This window comes from Stegastes partitus, unplaced genomic scaffold (genome assembly GCF_000690725.1).
Source record: "Stegastes partitus isolate 25-593 unplaced genomic scaffold, Stegastes_partitus-1.0.2 Scaffold992, whole genome shotgun sequence".
Taxonomy (NCBI): Eukaryota; Metazoa; Chordata; class Actinopteri; family Pomacentridae; genus Stegastes; species Stegastes partitus.
Genome location: NW_007578723.1, coordinates 6680 through 25744, shown reverse-complemented (window position 1 = coordinate 25744; position 19065 = coordinate 6680). Strand labels below are relative to the sequence as shown.

The 19065-nt window shown below is 41.6% G+C and overlaps 1 protein-coding gene across 1 annotated transcript in view; it reads right to left on the bottom strand.

The window, feature by feature from the left end:
- LOC103366899 (chromodomain Y like 2) overlaps positions 1–12339 on the bottom strand; it is a 15836-nt gene extending 3497 nt beyond the window's left edge. Inside the window, exons 1-3 of the mRNA XM_008294762.1 lie at positions 12328–12339; positions 11333–11936; positions 5088–5305 (exon numbers count right to left, since the gene is read on the bottom strand). Of these exons, the coding sequence (XP_008292984.1) occupies positions 5088–5305; positions 11333–11936; positions 12328–12339 (834 nt within the window). The remainder of the gene's footprint in view (positions 1–5087; positions 5306–11332; positions 11937–12327) is intronic.
- Positions 12340–19065: the final 6726 nt, after the last annotated feature.

The following is a 19065-nucleotide window of genomic DNA, read 5'->3' as shown; positions in this document are numbered from 1 at the left end:
ATTGTTCAGTTTTGAGCAAAGAGGGGTAGAGTGCAGCCAAGGTGTTGACATGACAACTTGCTGGACAGCTCGTTTCCTCGACAGCCCGCCTGTCAGCAGCAACTGACTGTTGACAGCAGCCACTCCTTGTAGCCGTAGTGGCAGAGATGTAGAAGAGCCTTTGTGGCGAAGTTACAACTGTTTACCTCCATAAATTGTCATAAGAGGAATACAAAACTGAACACGGGACCTGTCTGTGGTTGTTTACACGTGCAGTATGATACCGTGACAAACAGGACCGGCGTGCGTGAAGAGAGATAAGTTTCACGCTGCCAGCCGATATCAGCAATGCGTCATTCAGCATCGACAGACAAGTGTTTGGCCTTTGTCTCGTATGATGAAGAAGGGAGTGAGCCGACACTGTCAGACAGCCGACCTGATAAGAAGTCCTCTGGAGGCCCCAGCCCCCCCCGCCGCATCACTGTCTGCAGTCAATCCGCGCACTCTGTTGCTGCATTTTAATCAGATTATCACCCCTGACCCATATTAACCATTCAACCTCAAAGTGAACTTAATTCTCTCTGTCTCAGCGAGCGCACAATCTGTCCCCAGGTTTAACTGTGTCTCTGTGTGTGTGTACTTGTATTATGCATGTTTGGTTTTGGGGGACAATAAGCAAGCTCTCATAAAGTTAATTGATAAATTCAACATGGTGAAGGCAGGTATTGTTACGCCTTGGGTGAGTCGATGTAATGTCTTCTGCAGCGATGAAAACACAACCGCCGTGTGTGTGTGTGACTGCAAATGATGTCATTTTAGCAAGGTGAATTAAAATCCTGCTCAGATCCACGAGGCAAGAGATGGACAGATGCTAGTTCCACTCCGGGAAACAGAGAGAAAGAGGAGAGCAGCGAAAAATCACATTCATGTGCAAATGTTGTGTCGACAACAAAGAGACAGAACGCATCAGCTACCTGGAAATTAGGCTTTGGGGTGCGTTTCTGTCAAACAATCACACAGTCTAGATCATAAGCATCTGGACAGGAACGCTAGTTTTCATCCGTCACTGCATTAATTTGAGTGGGTTTACGTCAATATTGAAATAACAGCCATTTTATCACACTGTGGCCAACTGTCCAAAAGTAATTGGACACTTGGCGACTACATGTTTCTTGGGTGTGTCGTGTACAGGAAAATTAGAACAGTGCAAACGACCTGGACAAATCTTGTAAATGACCGAAAAGTCCTTTACACGGGGAAGAAAATCCCCTTTTGACTGCACAGGAGGTCAAGAATGCTCACCAGAATCTTGGCAACTGCCAAAGCAACCAAAGAGCTCTTGGAGAGGAAACGGCTGGAGTGTCCTTCCTGTTCAAGTCTGTCACCTGATCTCATTCTGATTAAACTGCATTCCAGCAACTCAAGCAAAGGCAGAGAGACGCCACGATAACCAAGACCTGGAGATGTCTGCACTGATGGTATGGGAGGGCATCAGCAGTGACGCTGCACCAGACGCCTGGTGATGTCTAAGTGTTTGTAGTGTGACTCACTGGAGTTAGGATGGGGGTATTAGCCTGCCATTGGCCGATCAATTTATTCTCCAACCCTTCTACCGTTTTTTTTCCCCTTTCTTTCTTACAACAACAACCTACCATATAGCCTGCTATACTGAAAATGTTGCAGAGATTGTGGATCGTGCAGTGAGGCGGCCCGGCGAGTTTTGTTGTTGCTGAATTATCCATTTTAATCACCAGATCTCGTCCCACTGCATGCAAACAATTCCACCGTCATGATGTTGAGGAAAGAAGTATTGTTCCCGTAGCTCCGCCCACAACTACTGTAATTGGTCTGTCTGATAGATTCCATTTCAGTCAGAAACATTTCCTGTTTCCAGATGACACTTATTTTTTTTGACATGTCTCTTTCCTGTGGGACAAATTTAGATTGATCAAAGTAGAAATAGCTCGTCTTACTCTGGAAATTCAAGATCTAGATTAGATTTACCTCATTCTCCATAGAAGAATGCATATTCTTTGTTCACTCACTTGTTTTAGTTTTCAAGATCCTCAGTGTATGGATGATATAAGAAAATAAACATGATATAACAGGGCTGGGTTTAAAAAACAGTATAGCACAGGACGGGAAAGCTACAGTACGTTAGGCCAGAAAGGTGGCAGAAACAGTACCAGTTAAAAGCTTGGGGGAATTTCTTGCTCAAAGCGAGCATCGGGTGTTTGGAGGAAAAAAAATGTACTGGGATATTTTTCAAGATTTTCTCAGCTGCAGCCATTCAAGTGAGCACATCCGTCGACTCTCTTGTTCCTGTAGCTTCAAAGACGGAGAGACAGAGAAGGAGCTATCCGAGCTGTTTGATAAGCCCACAGCTTACGGGCTTACTGTCACACATGAAAGTACACACACATGTGCACACACAGTTTAGGCCACTTCAGCGCCTGTGAAGTACAGGCTGCCGTGCTCACGACGCTGTATCAAAGCCAGAACCGCCCTCTGTGGAGGATCTGAGACAATCTGAGAGGAGGAAAATCCTGTTTGCTTAGAGTTATGAGCCAGAGGTGGATAGTTGTGATACATGCCATTATATGTTGCTCACCCAACGTTACGTACGTACACGGACCTCTAAGGAATCTGTTAAAAATGTGACATTAAAAACTACACAGCAGCAGTAGGTTTTAATGATTTAAATCATACGCTGTTTATATAGATCAGATTGAAATGTCCAGTTTTATTTGCACAGGGTGAAAATCAGTTAGTGAGTTGTGCTAATTGTGGATTTCAATTTTCAGATTTTAAAAGTGTGGCTGATTCCAAAAAACTAAATAAATGTGTGTCTCTCAGCACACCAACAACTTCTGCTGGTGTGCAGTTGGGAAAAGAAAGTGACTGAATGCGTCCAGGGGAAATTGAAATGGACCAGCTTGGCGTTGATTGGAGTGTGGAAATGAGCAGCCAATCACAGGCTGGGAAAGTCCTGCAGGCAGCCAGGCCATCGAGTGAATCATCACGATTCACAAAAGCTGCAGAGCAGAGAGCCACTAAATGGCAACCAGGACTGCAGATGCACATGAACCGCCCCGGCTCAAGTCTTTCATTCATTTTTGGAAACGTCTCTGGGTTGAATGACTAATGATTACAACACATTACTGACTTTATTAGTTTGTCCATCCCTGTACGTGAACATTTTAAATCTGTGCGACTTGTGCATTGAGGACGCTCTGCCTCTAGGTGTTTATTTTATGGAGGGAATTTGACTGACAACGGTGTTTGCAGGGGATCAACAAAATTTCTGAGGAGACTGTGACAAAACACGGCAAAAGCCGGCGAACGCAGCGTGACACAGATTGCGCAGCCTAAATGCCTGTAGATAAGACTCAGCTGGTGTATCATCAGACACTAATCAAAAGTGCTGCTAAAAATAGTGTCAACCTATTTAATGTGAGCAATTTATTATTAATTTAATGAAAACTTTTCGTTGTTTTATGCCTCAATCTCACCAAGCAAATTCTGTGATTGCAACAGCAAAATTAATTCAGTTATTCTGAAAAACTTATTTTGCATTAAAGAAGCTGCGTAATAATAATAATAATATATTTATGTGATGATATAATTGCAGAGTTTGCCTTTAGCATGCTGAATATCTCATGAATGCTCCTGTGATCAAATGTAATGACACATAACACATCTTGACAGCTACATATTGTAAGAATTACAGCATTTTAGATCATCGAGCCCTCACATCAACAAAACTAGTTCTTCCAAACACTGCCATCTCTAGCAGCAGTGGGAGTGTTATTCATACACAGCGAGCAGTGGAAATCATTGGATATCATCTCCAGGGTCTCCACTTCCCTTGAAGAATAATTACATAATGTTCTCCTCCATGAACTTGCAGCATAATTTCCTCACTAGTTCAACTAACATTTTGCTGCAATAACAACAGATGGCATAACACTGGATGATATGTACTCCCAATTACTACATTTGTAGAGGCAGGAGACGGTTTTGAGGGAATCTTGTCGTTTTTGTTTTAGCGCTGCCCTGTTAGATTCGTGCAGCTAACATTTTCACACCTGGCAGCTGTCAAATAAAACCACAGTTTTCTGAAGCTGCCTCTTGAAAAGCTCCCCTGGAGCAGTTGGGGAGTTAGTGCGTAGCTCCAGGGCATCTCTACAGCAGTTACTGGGGAAACTTTTAGAATTTATTTTTCCCAAACAGAGCACCATGGCAACTGAGATTTAATCAAAGCTTAATTAATTATATGTCGTGATGCATTGTTACATATCAATGAGACACAGACGGCTTTAAATATCGAGGTGTGACGACCACACAGGACCTGTCTTGGTCACTTCACATAAAGTCCACTGTGAAGGAGGCTGGACAGCATCTCTTCTACCTCAGACGCCTGAGAGACTTCAAGCTCCTGCTCACAGTGCTCAGAAACTTTTACACCTGCACCACTGAGAGCATCCTGTGTGTGAGCATCACCACCTGGATGGGCAGCTGCACCAAGCAGGACTTCTTGGTCCTGAGGAGGGTGGTCCGTTCAGCTGAGCGGACTATCAGATCCACCCTCCCCAACCTGCAGGACATCTACACCCAACGATGCAGGTCAAGGACTGTGAAGATCCTGAAGCAGCCTAGCCATCCAGGAAACTCTCTTTTCTCCCTGCTGCCGTCAGGCCGACGCTATTGTTGCCTAAAGACTGCAACTGAAAGAATGAGGAAGAGTTTCTTCCCGCAGGCCGTCCGTTTGCTCAACTCTGAGCTTTAAAACCGGACTGTCCAATATACACGGACACCTTCTACATATGCACCTTAAGTACCATAACATTGTTCCATTTGCTTTATGTATTTGACTATTTATGTGTATGTATACTTAAAGTACATATACACTTCTTTAACACTTATTTTTTATTTATTTTTCTTTTATTGAAATTGGACGCTGGTACAAAGTGCACTTCACTGCACATTGTATAAATGTGTATGTGACAAATAAAGCTCATCTTGAATCTTAAGGGGCCGAGTGGACGTGCATAAATGGGAAGTTGTGTGTGTAAGCAGTGCAACGCGCAGGTGTGCGTATGTCTCACCTCTGGTGTCAGAGCGTTGTTGTCTGTCGTCTGGCTGGACAGCAGGACATGCGTGAAGCCCTCCTCCTTCCTGACCACAATGTCCCGGAATCGACAGTTGCTCTCGTTCTGTCGCACGTTGTACCTGAGCCGCTTGTCAAACACGTAGCCTTTCTCCTCGGCCAGCTTTCGCTTTACTGAGCTGTGCAGATGCATCTTTCCGTTGGCGAGGGGGGAGCCTGACACAGACGAGGGGTGACAGAACAGGTCAGTCTGTCCACCAGGACTTGTATTTTAGACACCTGCTGATAAAACTCAGAACAAAAACACCTTCCTTACAAAAACATCACCTTCAAAAATTGCATATATTTCAGTCGGGTCTTGGTTGACGTTACATAAAACGTGTCCAACAGCCTCTACGTCTGGTGTTTACTGTCTCCATGATCGTCTGCTGCCTTCGGCTCTCCTTCCGTACCACAGTGTCACCGGCATGTTGTGTCGATGAAATCCACCAAAGTTACTCCAGCTATCAGAGTAACTTTAAACTGAGCCTAAAACTGTTACTGAAATGTGCCTTTTCTTCTCTTCTTTCTCTTCTTTTTCTGTCTTATAGAAAAGACACCAATTTCTCGGTGTATTATTTAAAGCTCGATGTTATTAGAGATCTGCTTTTGTGATGTGACTGCAGCACAAAAATGATGCAACTCAAGATATAAAGAGAACATCTGAATTTATTAAGAAAAACATGTGTTTCTTGCACAACAAAGACCTCCCCTAATGGAAGGACCTTTGAATGGAGTTTAACGTTTGTATGTCTAGCGATGATTTGAATTATTTTGTATCCGTCGGCTGCTTTCCACGATTTCGTCGAGATCACTACAGCTGGAAGTCTCTGTATGATATCGGAACTGTCACAGAGGGATTCAGTGAATTTCACCCTGATTGCATTTTTAATTCAGCTTTGAAAATAGCACATAGGGCTGAATTCTGTCGCTACGTCAAGTTTCATGTATGAAAAGTTGCCAAAAAACTATTTTCAGGCCTTTTCTGACAACAGATATTTGACCTATAGGGGCATCAAATGGGCCAACAAGCTATTTTTGATTGACCATAAGTTGCGTATCCAGGTGTGGACTTTGAGCAGGTGAATGGATAAAAGACGTTAAGCTCCTTTTTTAAGAGCAGGTAGCCATGCCGTGGTAGCAAACAATAACCAAGTCTTCCATCACTGAGGCACACAAGTGCAGTTTTCTCACCACAAACAATGGTGTGAATGTTGGAATTAGGAAGACAAAATCTGGCTCCTTAAAACAAACAATGACGCCGTTGAAAATAAATAAAAAATAAAAAATTCGACTCATTTTCCCTGCAGCGGAGACTTTAAAACCACATAAAAGCCCTCAAACACAGCCTCAGTGTGTGGTTAAAGCTTGAGTGATTTTTAGATGAATAATTCAGTGAAGACGTGGAAACAGGAGTTGGTCACTAGTAGAATTAGAGGTGGTAAACGAAAAGACTGGTGTGACATTCTCTGTGGTATTATACAAACTAATTCAGGTACTTATGGGCTGAAGATATGAAAAGCCATCCAAGATTTCTAACACCAAGCACACAATTCAAATAGAGTCAGGAATAATAGACAGGGGGTTATTTCTTCTAACAAACACAACGCAAAATGAGCCCTCTAAGGTGGGATTTCCACTCGTAATCCATCCATCAGCTGCTGCCACTTTTTCCTACGGTGGGTCGTGGAGCTGACACCGGACAGGTCAGTAGTTCAGCCAAACACAAAGAGACAGACAATCGCGCACGCTCACGGCCAATTTCAAATCACTGATTAACCTACAATGTGGGAGGAAGCCGGAACAACTGGAGAAGGCAGCGGGAAAACATGCAAACTGCACACACGGGTTCAAAGCCAGAACATTCTTGTTGTGAGCTGACAGTGCTAACCACTGGACCATTGTGCTGCCGGTTGTTCGCGGCTTTAAAGCGACGGAGGAACAGGAGGCTGAGACAGCGAAAATGATTTACTGTTGAGATACGGAGAATGTGTTGTTTATCGGCATGCAGAGCCACTGACAGCGCTTCATGACACTGGTTCAAGATGTCGGACAGTTAAGGGTTGCAAGCTAACATGATGTCCAGCATCAAGCTCAAGATTCAAGCTTAACTGAGCTAAATGAGATGTTGTTCCACACTGGGCCGGTAATGATCTATTTCTATCTAACAGCTAAGGCTTGCTTTAGAAAAAGTGCAGATCAGATTGAGCTCAAAGGTGCGATTGGTGAGTACAGTTGCATTTCAAACAAACAACTAAATTAATGGCTTTTGCAATATTATTCTGAAATTACGGGAACTTTCTTTTATATTTTTCAGCAGGTTTTACTTTGTTTAAGGTGTAATATGAGCAAACCACACAGGGATGTTCAAGGAAAGTCAGTTAAACAGAATTATAGCTCAACTGGTTGAGCTGGCGACTCATGTACTGGGGCTATAGTCCCCGACGCAGCGGTCATGGGTTCGAATCCAGCACATGGCCATTTACTGCAGGTCCTTCACCACATTCTCCGCCCAACTTTCCTGTCTCCCTCTCTACTGTCCTGCCAAAAAAACAATTCCAAACTTTTACATGCAAGCCCTACTTTTAACTTCACCTTTGGGTGAGCCAACAACGAGGTGACGACGGGCAAAAGTACGAGAGCTACAACTGTGCAACCAACTGAGCTACATGACTATGAAATTACTACCAAATGAGATAACAACAGGCACTTGGATTACCTCAGATCCTGCTGTGAGTTCAAGCTTTTAAAATACAACATACTGTTAAGGATTGTTCTGGTGGTTCCCGGTTGTTTTTACAAAGCAGTGTCTAGTCAGGGTCACATTTCAGATGTCTATGAGTTGCTAAACGCTCCAACAAATAGTGATTTTTCCCTCTAAACTTCTCCAACAAGATTAGAGAACAAGTCCCAAAACTAAAAACAGATTAGTGGATCTAAACCTCCCTCTTTCTTCTTTCCTCTTCCATTAATCATCTCAGGAAGCCTCAGATTTATCTGGTGTATGAACCTGTATATAAAGTAGTTCAAACTGGCTCCAACGCTGACATCCTGCTGGCTCACTGACGCTTCTATTAATCTGATGATCTTAAATGTAATAATCTATCAGTCAGAGGGATCAAACCAGTACTTTTACTTTAACAACTACACTTTGCTGCTGATATCTATATGTGTTTTCACTTCATCTGGAATCCAATGCAGGACTTTCACTTCTTCTTGATTATTACTTTTACATTGCTGGACTGGACTGGTGCTGTTACTGCAGCAAAATGATGTGAATGTGGTTTTACCTTATTGATATGCAAATGTATGCAGCAATGCCCGCTAAAATCTAAGCAGATCATCGACTGCAGATGGAGTACCACTATTGTAAGCGTTAAGATTCTACTACAATCGTGACTCGACAATCCGAACCTTAACAATCCAAAAACTTTGCTATCCGACAGGTTTTTAGAAAAACGAATGGAACCCACTAAAAACAGTCTTAACATAACGACAGCCTTGGGTTCTGACTCCAACATGACATTTTATGTCACAAATAAGGATAACTGATGTGTGACTGAACAATCTGACAGATTGGCTACGTTCAGACTGCAGGACTTAATGCTCAATGAGGATTTTTTTTGTGAGTTCCTTCACATTTCCAGTTAAGTGTGACTTGTATGTGATCTGCTGTGTGAACTTCATACGACCCAAAATTGTCCTGCATAAGCAGAAGAGGACACGACGACGTCACACAGCGAGCGTGCTCAGAGTTGCCAAAGTAAACATGGATGGTAACGGTGGAGCGTAGCCGGCGCTGATGGTGGAAACAGAAGTGTGACCGTTAACTAAACTAGCATCAGCAGCCAAGTACTGCCTGTGCGTTCTGGACACTTCCACCCCGTCAGAGCGCTCCCCCAGGGTAGAAGTGTCTCCCCGACCTCGTCGAATATTTGTATATTCATCATTTATTGGTGTTGTTCAGACTGTCATGAAAAGATTAGATACAGGTCGGATTTGGGTCACTTCAGCCTGCTGTCTGAACGTATTTACCTTTGATGTCAACTGATGGGTCCGTGCACAAGCGCACCGCTCAGTTAGGTGTGAAATCCAGTGATGCGTCATGTTCTAACAATACACTAGTTATTATAACAACTACAAACAACAAATACAACAAATGAGCCTTCCAGCATCAAGCCCTCCTTGTATCTCGACCTCCGTCTTGACAATCCGACAGCCTTGCTATCCGACATAAAAGAAGGTTTTACATTTAGTGTCGGATTATCGAGTCACGTCTGTACGTTTAATTCTTGAGTTACCATGTTCACGTCTACCAAGTCACACAACCATCTAACATCCCATCTCATGGTGCTGGGACATGAAAGCCAATCGTAAGCCAGACCTGAGCAAGCACACAATGCACATGTGCAATAACACACTTTCTGCATATTCTAAAGTATCTCCACAGTAAAATTTTCCAACAGCTGCACCAGAGGACAAAAACATTCCAGTAAGCGGTGTTAGAGCCAGGAAAAAAAAAAGGACAACCTCTATATTAATTCTACCATTTACACTGTATGTATGTGCTGTTATTCAAATATTGAAAAAAGGAGACTTCTATTCTGATACGGACTTTCTGTTTAACACGTCAAGATGACTTTTTTGAAAACACAAGTAATGATTAACCACGGTGGTTCAGGCCCTGGACTGTGACCCAGGAGTAAAATTCAAAGGTGTTATCAGCTGTTCCTGCAGTAAAGAACCGCAGCGGGAGCTTTTTACGAGCTGTGTGGCACCGCAGACCTCCACAGTGTAAATGTGTGCCTGCTAAAGCATACAGTATTTATAATTAGAAGCAATGCAATCTGTCATCTAATAGGAAACACTCATCATGGAAAAATATACCATGAACACGCAACAGATTATGTATTTAACAAGGTAATTGTTGTTTTCAGCCATCAGTGTTCAGCACAACTTTTTAAACCTGCAAAAGGCACTTATGAGGGATGGTGTAAAGATTTTAAAATATTAGATTTGTTTTTTTATATACAGTCGTCCTTAAATGTATTCATATCCTCCCACTAAAGATGTAAAAAAACACAGGTGGAATAAGATGAAACTGACAAAAGTAATAATAAATAAAAATTTAGTGAAAATCACGTCATTGCTTTTGAATTGTGGTTCAACAGAAATATATATTAAAAAAAAAAACAAAAAACAAAAAACAAAACAAGCACGATGGGAGCCGTAAACTCTCCATCAGACTTCTGCACCTGTTGACAGGTGTTTAGATTTCACTGCTCATCAGCAAAGTGCTCTAATTTGACAGATTTTGTTTTTTTTTTAATTATTCTTTTCAACCACAATTCAAAAGCAATGTCTGATTTCACTAAATTACAATTTAGCAAATTTTTATTTATTATTACTTTTTTCAGTTTCTAGTTATTTGAGTGACTGTTGGGAATTTTGCCTTTTCTTTAATGGAAGGAGATGAATACATTCGAGGACGACTGTACATAGAAACACATGGAGTAAACTTCCAAAGCTCAGTTATAGTCTTTTGCATTTGTCTCAGAGTGATTTTGAATATGGTTTTCTTACTTTTGTTACTAAAGAACAAGAGTTTTGATTTAACCTGTATTATGGCAGAATTTTAAATTTGTTGGTGTATGATGAATATATCAAATGAAAATAACTGCTGATTCTCCAAGGGTGGTTGTTTTTCCATTCACTTTCCATTTTGTTAACCATCACTTTATAATGTGCTGTATCACCTGATCGTGGTTTTGTTTTTGGTATTTCATTTATATTTCTAAACATCTTACCTAGTTCTTTTAAAAAAAAAATGCTTTATCAGTTTTAACAATTTTTAGTGATGGGTACAATTCACATGTGCACAATATTACCATTGTTCTTTTAAAAAACAAAACAAAACAAAACAAAAAAACTATTTTCCATAATAAACTAAACTAAACTAAACTAAACTAAACTAAAATAAAATAAAATAAATCGCGCACATCTTTCAGAACATTCGGGAGCGACCATTACATTATCTTTAAATTTTCAAACTCAAAATTAAATTGGGCTTTTTAATTTTTATGTACCCATTTTCCCCAATATGCTACAAACCAGTCTTGTTTTTCATTTATAAACACTGTCATCTGTCCATTCTTTAAATATCCAGCGCTATATGCCACCATGCTGACATGCGGCACATCTTACCTAGCTCAGCTGTAAACTGCGGTCCAGTGGTATCCGGGTGTCCGAGTTCTCCCTCCGCTCTGTCGGAGGGCAGTCTGTGTGACCTCGCTGCTGTCCTGTACACAAGAGGATCCATCTCTCCGTTCTGGAGTCCATTATGAGGAACCCTCAGTGGAGGAACAAAGTGAGGCCCACCTGGTGGGGGAGCCTTGTACGTCATGGCTTTGCTCATTCTGTCCCCTAAAGCATGTTTCCCCGGTCCTACACCCACTTTCCTCTGCTTCTGAGTGGGTCCCGAACCCCCGCCGAGCCCAAGAACAGCTCCCACTCTAACTCCAACAGCCGGGCCGCACGCCCTTTTCTTCTTGCGGGCCTCGGACCGAGCTCTGGAGCTTTCTGTGGCAGAGGGGTGTCCGGCGATGAGGGGCTCCCCGCGGCTTTTGGGGACTTTGGGCCGCTTGTGTGAGTGCAGTCTCAAGCTGTTGAACTGGTCGATGAACTCCTCACAGTGCAGTAGGTGATGCTCCGGCTCCCAGGTGTCCTCCTTACTCCCATAGCCTTTCCACCTGATCAGGTACTCCCACTTCCCCTTCTTGTTCCGCCTCTTGTCCACGATCCGCTCCACCTGGAGGCAGCACACAGAGGAGCAGGTGATTAGACGGTGTTTTAATGACTGAAAACAAGTCATATACACCTCTTGTTTTAGTTCATTCATTCTCAATGCAATGATGTTTTTAGAAATTTAGAAACACTCTGCACTGTAAAAACGAACATCGTAAAACTAATTTTAAATGTATTGTGTTAAACATTTACTGTTATTTTACAGAATTTCCCTGTTTTTAATTAAATAATTAATAATAATTACCGATCAATACTATTGATACTGCTCACAATAGTACTTATTTCTGCCTGTACGTTTAGATAATTTCATATTGTGTCCATATATCTATACATTCATATACTAATGTGTTCATAGCACTGTCTATCATGTGACTGGTGTTTATACTGTAACATACCGTGCATATCATACTGTAAATAATGCACTTCACTGCTGCTTTTGTACTTCTGATTGAATGCTAAACTGCATTTCGTTGTCTTAGTACTTGTCCTCTATGCAATGACAATAAAGCTGAATCTAATCTAATCTGATAACTAATGAAATTCGAGTTAAATTGCATTTTTTTTTACATGTTAACTGCTAAAACCCCCAAAAATGTCCACTTTAAAAATCTGTATTTTCACAATTAATAATTAAAAAAAGAAAAACAAAGTTATTTTACAACATTTGATCATAAAAGTACTGCTTTACTGTATTTAAATCTGCCAAAAATATCACAATTTTACTGATATTTCACATTATTTCCAACATTTTTTAGTTTTACAGATTTATTTTTTATTTTTTTGCAGTGCTGATTAGTGCAATTTGTTAGACAAAAATAATTAACATGTTATAAAAAGAGAAGTACTGAACACATCCCCACTCTGCAGCCTGAGCACAGAGATGCTTAATCACACTCTGGATCCATGAACACACAGCTCCACGTTTATCTGAATGGGCGTTCAGGCGGCGCGCGCTCATGCAGACTTTAAACCCGGTAATGCGCTCAAACTAAGCTCCCTCTCTGAGTTCCTTCTTCAAATTCTAGGATCGCTCATTGTGTCAACCCGCCACCCACGCACGCTGCGCAGGAGTTAAAACAAATGCACCCCTCAGGCTGGAGCTGGAAGGCAGACTATAAACACGGCTTTAATGGGGCAGACTCAGAGCGGGAATCAAGAGTTCAGTGGAAAGAAATATAGCATCTCAATCAAAACCTTGTCAAATCAAAGACCACGCTGTAAGTCGTTAGTTAAGAGCCTCTCAGTGGGCCTGAGGATATGTTTTACATAACGTTGTTTTAACCAATCACTCCGTCTGCTTTGTAGGTTGAATTCTCTTGAAGTTAATTTCACACTTCATAACCTAAAATTTCAGAACAACCGCTGTAATGCGACTCAGCGCTTGTCAGGGTTTTAAAACAAAGGAGTGAATGACGGCACGATGAGAGGGAAGACACAGCGAGAGGCTCGGTGTGCAAGAGTGGAGACAGAAACACGGAGAAAGTACAGACGGTGCAAAAGATTCAAGATGAAGGAGCAGCTCAGGAGTCGGCCGACGGAGCGACATGAAGGCTACGAACTCAGAGAGGCATTAGGATTTTTTAAGAAGTCATCTGAATCCAGTTAAACTTAAAACACAGGATCGGGATCAAAAAACAAAAAAGAAAAAAAAAAAGAGAAATAATACAGTTGTGACTTGATAATCTGACCCTTAACAATCTGAAAACCTTGCTATCTGACAGGTTTTTAGGAAAAACGAACCCAAAAGTGTGTCGCATGCACAGAAGAGGACACGACGACGTCACACGCAGCGAGCGTGCTCAGTGGTTGTGGAAGTAAACACGGACAGTGGTGGTGGAGCGTATCCGCCACTCCCCCGCCACCGCCGCCGATACCGATGGTGGAAACAGAACTGTGACCACTAACTAAACTGGCATCAGCTGCCTGTTCGTTCCGGCCATTTCCACCCCATCGGAGCGCTCCACCGGGTTGGAAGTGAATGTGCACAAGCACACCGGTCAACTAGGCGTGAAATCCAGCGATGCGTAGTGTTCTAACAATACACTAGTTATTATAACAACTATAAACAATAAATATTAACAAAAATGAGCCTTCAAGCATCAAGCCCTCCTCGTATCTCAACCTCCGTCTTGACAATCCGACAGCCTTGCTATCCGACATAAAAGAAGGTTTTACATTTAGTGTCGGATTATCGAGTCACGACTGTATGTATGGATTGATAGATTTAGTTCTGATTGGCTGAAAAACCTAAACAAATGTCCATCCATAGATCATTTTTTAGTACTAAAAGAATTCTTATCACACGAGCTGACTTGGATATTTAGTGATGTTCCAAACACAGATATATTTTTATCATAAAGACCACACACATTTGATTTGAGATAAAGACAGGGTTGTTCTCCTACAGTTGGACCCAACAATGTCGCTTTATATTACTGTGGCTGGTTAAGTGATCAATAAAATGAAGAACCTCGTGTTTAACAGGTTTTTGACGATGATTAAAATAAACTCACAAGCAGTCTTTCAGTAAATTAATCCTCCTTGTAAACCATTTTCTACATTAGCTCGGGTTGTCAGGGTCATGAAATTTAAGTTGAAAATTAATTGCCATACAAAAAAAAAAGGGTGATTAATGATTCAATTGTCCTTTTTCTGTTCATTTTGTGCTTCTATCAGTTTTCACCGCAAATCAAATCACCTTCTCCAAGTTACAGGGTTCCCTTAGAAAACCAAAATGTGACCACAGCAGTGCTGGTGACTTGTTATTGTCAACAGACGCCTGATCAAAATGCAGTTGTTTGAATATTAGAATTTAAGCCCTTGAGATAAACAGTTGGTGCCATTAACGCGTAGAAAAAGAAGGAGATGAAAACGAGGAAATCCAGCTGTTTTCATTCAGGTGAATAGAAAAGGGCATCGATTAGAAAAAATGATTGTGATCAGCTCCAATAATTCTGACTGATGGAAGTGTCTGTCACAGCATTTGATATTACAAGTTCTTTACAACGAGACTGAAAGAGAACGAAACAACACACTAGTTTAACTGGTAATTTACACACAACAACACCTGCACACAAACTGAATTTCTCCAGCAAGCATCTCTGTTTTTCTTTTAAAATTCTTGGTAGCTTCTTGTTAGAGTTTATGACACAACTGCAAAAATAAAGCAGTCATTTTTGCTTTTACACAAAACCTCAAAGACAGGAATGATGCCGGCCTGGTGGACGATGACACTAACAGACACAATCAATTCTTTATCTGCATAAAGGCAGCATTACGCCGCAAGTAAAAATAAAAACACATGGCTACTAAAATGTGTTTATTAGGAATCTAACTTAAAAGGATTGAAACCCTTGATACTGTTTTATGTATATGCAGTGACTCCTTTTGTCGTAAACCTCATGGACACGCTCCATAAAAGGTTTCATCAGGGGTCTGACTTCATGTTTTTTATGAAATGTCACGATCAAACTACCAAACTGGGACAGAAGCAAAATCAAAACTTCATGGGCAGACCGACGCTAAACTGGCTGACCACATTCACGTTACCCAGAGGATAAAGCTTCCCGCTTTACATAGATTTTTACGTTGAATTATATTTAGAGACATTGCCGGGGAGTGTCAAATCTTAAAAAAGGCCACATTTTCTGACATATGTCCGGTCAAAGATAAGGACTAATTCCTTGTAGAAGGAAGATAAGGGCCCAGAGTGGCACTGAGATGAGCTGCAGGCTGTTATCATGATAAAACCTTAGACATCAGGTTTTCAGGGTCAAAGCAACACTGACACTGTATTTTACATTTATGTCAAGGCAGCAGAGACCACGAAGAACCTGCAAACAATTTGCTATGGGTGCTTTGCTGTGTACAGTAACTGAATAAACCCAGAGGACCACAATCAGAAACACACACACAAGTCAGACACAGTTAAAGAAAACAGTGTCTACAATACATGTGTTGTGCTTTTTCTGTTTTCCTCTGTAAATATTGTTCCTGAATTCTCCTGAATAATTAAAAAATAATCATCATAATAATAAATTACTTATCACAAAAATATATTGAACTGTCTTAATTTAAAAAGGAAGCAGCTGGTGGATAAATTATACATATTCAATAATCTGTTAAAAGCCAATCCGTGATGCTGTTGTCTACCAACTTCACACAATGCGTGTGACTAATCAGTCAAATAAGAAGTGTGAAGAGCGCGAATCGTCACTTTGCAATTCAATTTGATTGCATTCAACCTGACGTGCAGAGGTGCTGATTAGAATCAAGGTCAATTTTCTGGGCAATAACAGGTTCATATTCCATAACTTGATGAAACAACCGTTTAAGTAGGCACATAGGAACGCCGGTGAATGCTGTTCATTCAAGTCAAGTGGGGAGAAATTAACTCCAGTGGGGGTCGAAACGCCGCTTTAAATTGTAATCTCTGTTTATGTAACGTCTCCTGAGATTTGGGCGACAACTTAAAACGTTTGTTGAGTGTTTTTTTTTTTACCTTAGCATGTCAATATGGTTTCCTTTTATATGAAGACATATCATGAAGACAGACCTTGAAGCTTCAGTGGACCATAGACAGTCTCAAAAGCGCTGATGTAGACAGCCGCAGCTTCATGTGTAGCAAACCTAAATGGTCAATCCCGCCAACTTGTAGGGTTGGCAAATTCACAGCATTATTCAGGGTTCTCGCAAGCGTTGTTACGTTGTTATAAAGGGCCGATACGCTGTTTGAGTGTATGTAGTGTAAAAATATTTAACAAGCAGCGCCGATGCAGTTTCTCTACCGTCGCCTTCGCTGCTAACAGTTAGCAGCATGAGCACTTAAAACATTTGAGTCAAACTTTTTCTTTTGACCTGAGCATGTCAATATGGTTTCTTTTTATATCTAAGAAGACATATCATGATGACAGACCATGAGGCTTCAGTGGACCATAGACAGTGCCAAAAGCGCTGATTTAGACAGCAGCAGCTTCATATGTAACAAACCTAAATGGCCAATCCCGTCAACTTGTAGGGTTGGTCATTTCATAGCATTATTCAGGGTTCTCACAAGCGTTATTACGTTGTTATAATGGGCCGTTGCGCTGTTTTCAAGTGTATGTAGCATGAAAAGATTTAACAAGAAGCGCCGGTTCGGTTTCTCTACAGCTGTCTTCATTGCTAAAGCTGCTATTTGCTAGTGTATTCGCCGCTAACAGTTAGCAGCATTCGTCAATACCCCCCCAAACCTAACAAAACTAACCTAACAACAAACCTAAATGGTCAAGCCCATCAACTTGTAGGGTTGGCAATTTCATAGCATAATTCAGGGTTCTCTCCAGCGTAACGGCCCGTTACGTTGTTATAATGGGCCGTGATGCTGCAACTTCGGCCGATACGCTGTTTTTGAGTGTATGTAGCGGGAAAATATTTAACAAGACGTGCCGATGCAGTTTCTCTACAGCTGTCGTCGTTGCTAAAGCTGCTATTTGCTAGTGTATTCGCCGCTAACAGTTAGCAGCCTTTGCTAGGACCCCCCCAAACCTAACAATAAACCTAAATGGTCAATCCAATCAACTTGTAGGGTCCGCCATTTCATCACATCATTTAGAGTTCTCGCGAGCGTAACGGCCTGTTACGTTGTTATAATGGGCCGTTATGCTACCGTCGTCTTCACTGCTAATGCTGCTATTCGCTAGTGTATTCACCGCTAACAGTCAACCAACATGTATGATTGAATCATCCCAGCGTTACAACCTGAAACCGTGAAGCAAAGAGTAGTTTTACATAGTTTGAGTAGCAAGCGAGCTGGTGTGCTCGAGCTACAACAAGCTGCAGATGGCTGGTCAGGAGAAAGGGGCATACGTTCTATAGGAAGCGAAAATGTAGTGTTGAAGAGCGTTTAATGTTTTTACCTACAATTAAAACACTGACACAAAAACACACAAAAGCAGCGAACAACGGCTGAGCGGAGGAAAACCGGACAATCTAAGGTCCCTGTTTAGTGTCAGACCATCAGCCCAGCATGAAACAGAAAGACATCACACGCCGTCACATCACAAAGAATACCCAACACACTGGACACATCACATCAAAAACAGTCATACATACACATCAAACCGAAACATCACAGCGGTATCCGTCAGCATCAGCCACTTTCAAAACGCACAAATAAACTCCAGCACCACTGTGGACACATGCCAGGCGTGCAACATTCAAAATTTGGGGTGAATATAATAAATAAATATCACTGCCAGATGCGGGCGAGCGTTTACGTCCAAAAACATATGACCGGCTCTATAAAAATCACACGCTTCCTCAGGCATCATGTAGGGCTTTTACAGAAGTTACTCTAAAAACAGATGCCGAATGCAGCTTTTTTTTAATACAAGAAAAACTTTTACCAACAGTGTGTTAAATAAACACTTGTAGAAGATTTAGGAGTAGCAGGGCCTTGGGCCGCGGGTCATGGAAAACGGTTGGAAGGTTTCTTCAGAGGCGTCGGTGCAGCAGTGGTAATAACTGCTCATCATGTTCTCAGATGTGCGGCGCACATTAACAGGAGTAAACAGTGTTTGATGGGTGAGCCACAGGGGTGTCAGAGAAATGAACAGATCATTTGGTTGCCTACAGTCCCAGATAATGTCACACTTAACAGCAACGTGGAGAGCGAGAGACACATGCCGAGAAAGGAAAACAAGGGAAGGGAAAAGGTGGTAAACAGATGAGAGAGGTTTAAAAGCTCTTGATGCTTAAAAGTACGAGCTGCAGAGGATGAGTAAATGTGGGGCGCCGATATCCTCCGACACCAACCGCTCTCTGTTGACACGACGTCCAAGCAGATTCCATTATCTTGTAAAACTTGTGTCTACAGTAGTGTTTCCTTGTCATTTCCCTGGAGACCACTGCCCACAATAAAATGCATAAATATAAAAGAAAACGGCAAAAATCTCTCCTTCATCGTCTTTTCGACTGGCAAAGAAGCATCGCCGACATGCGGTAAGTCATTCTAACCAGAGGGAAACGAACAGAAATAAGACGAGCTGACTAAATTATTATTATGGTCGCAACATCGTCTGACAAAAAACAGCATAATTACAGGTTATGACAACAACTGTGCTATGGCGTTCAGCGATACTGACATTTTAAAA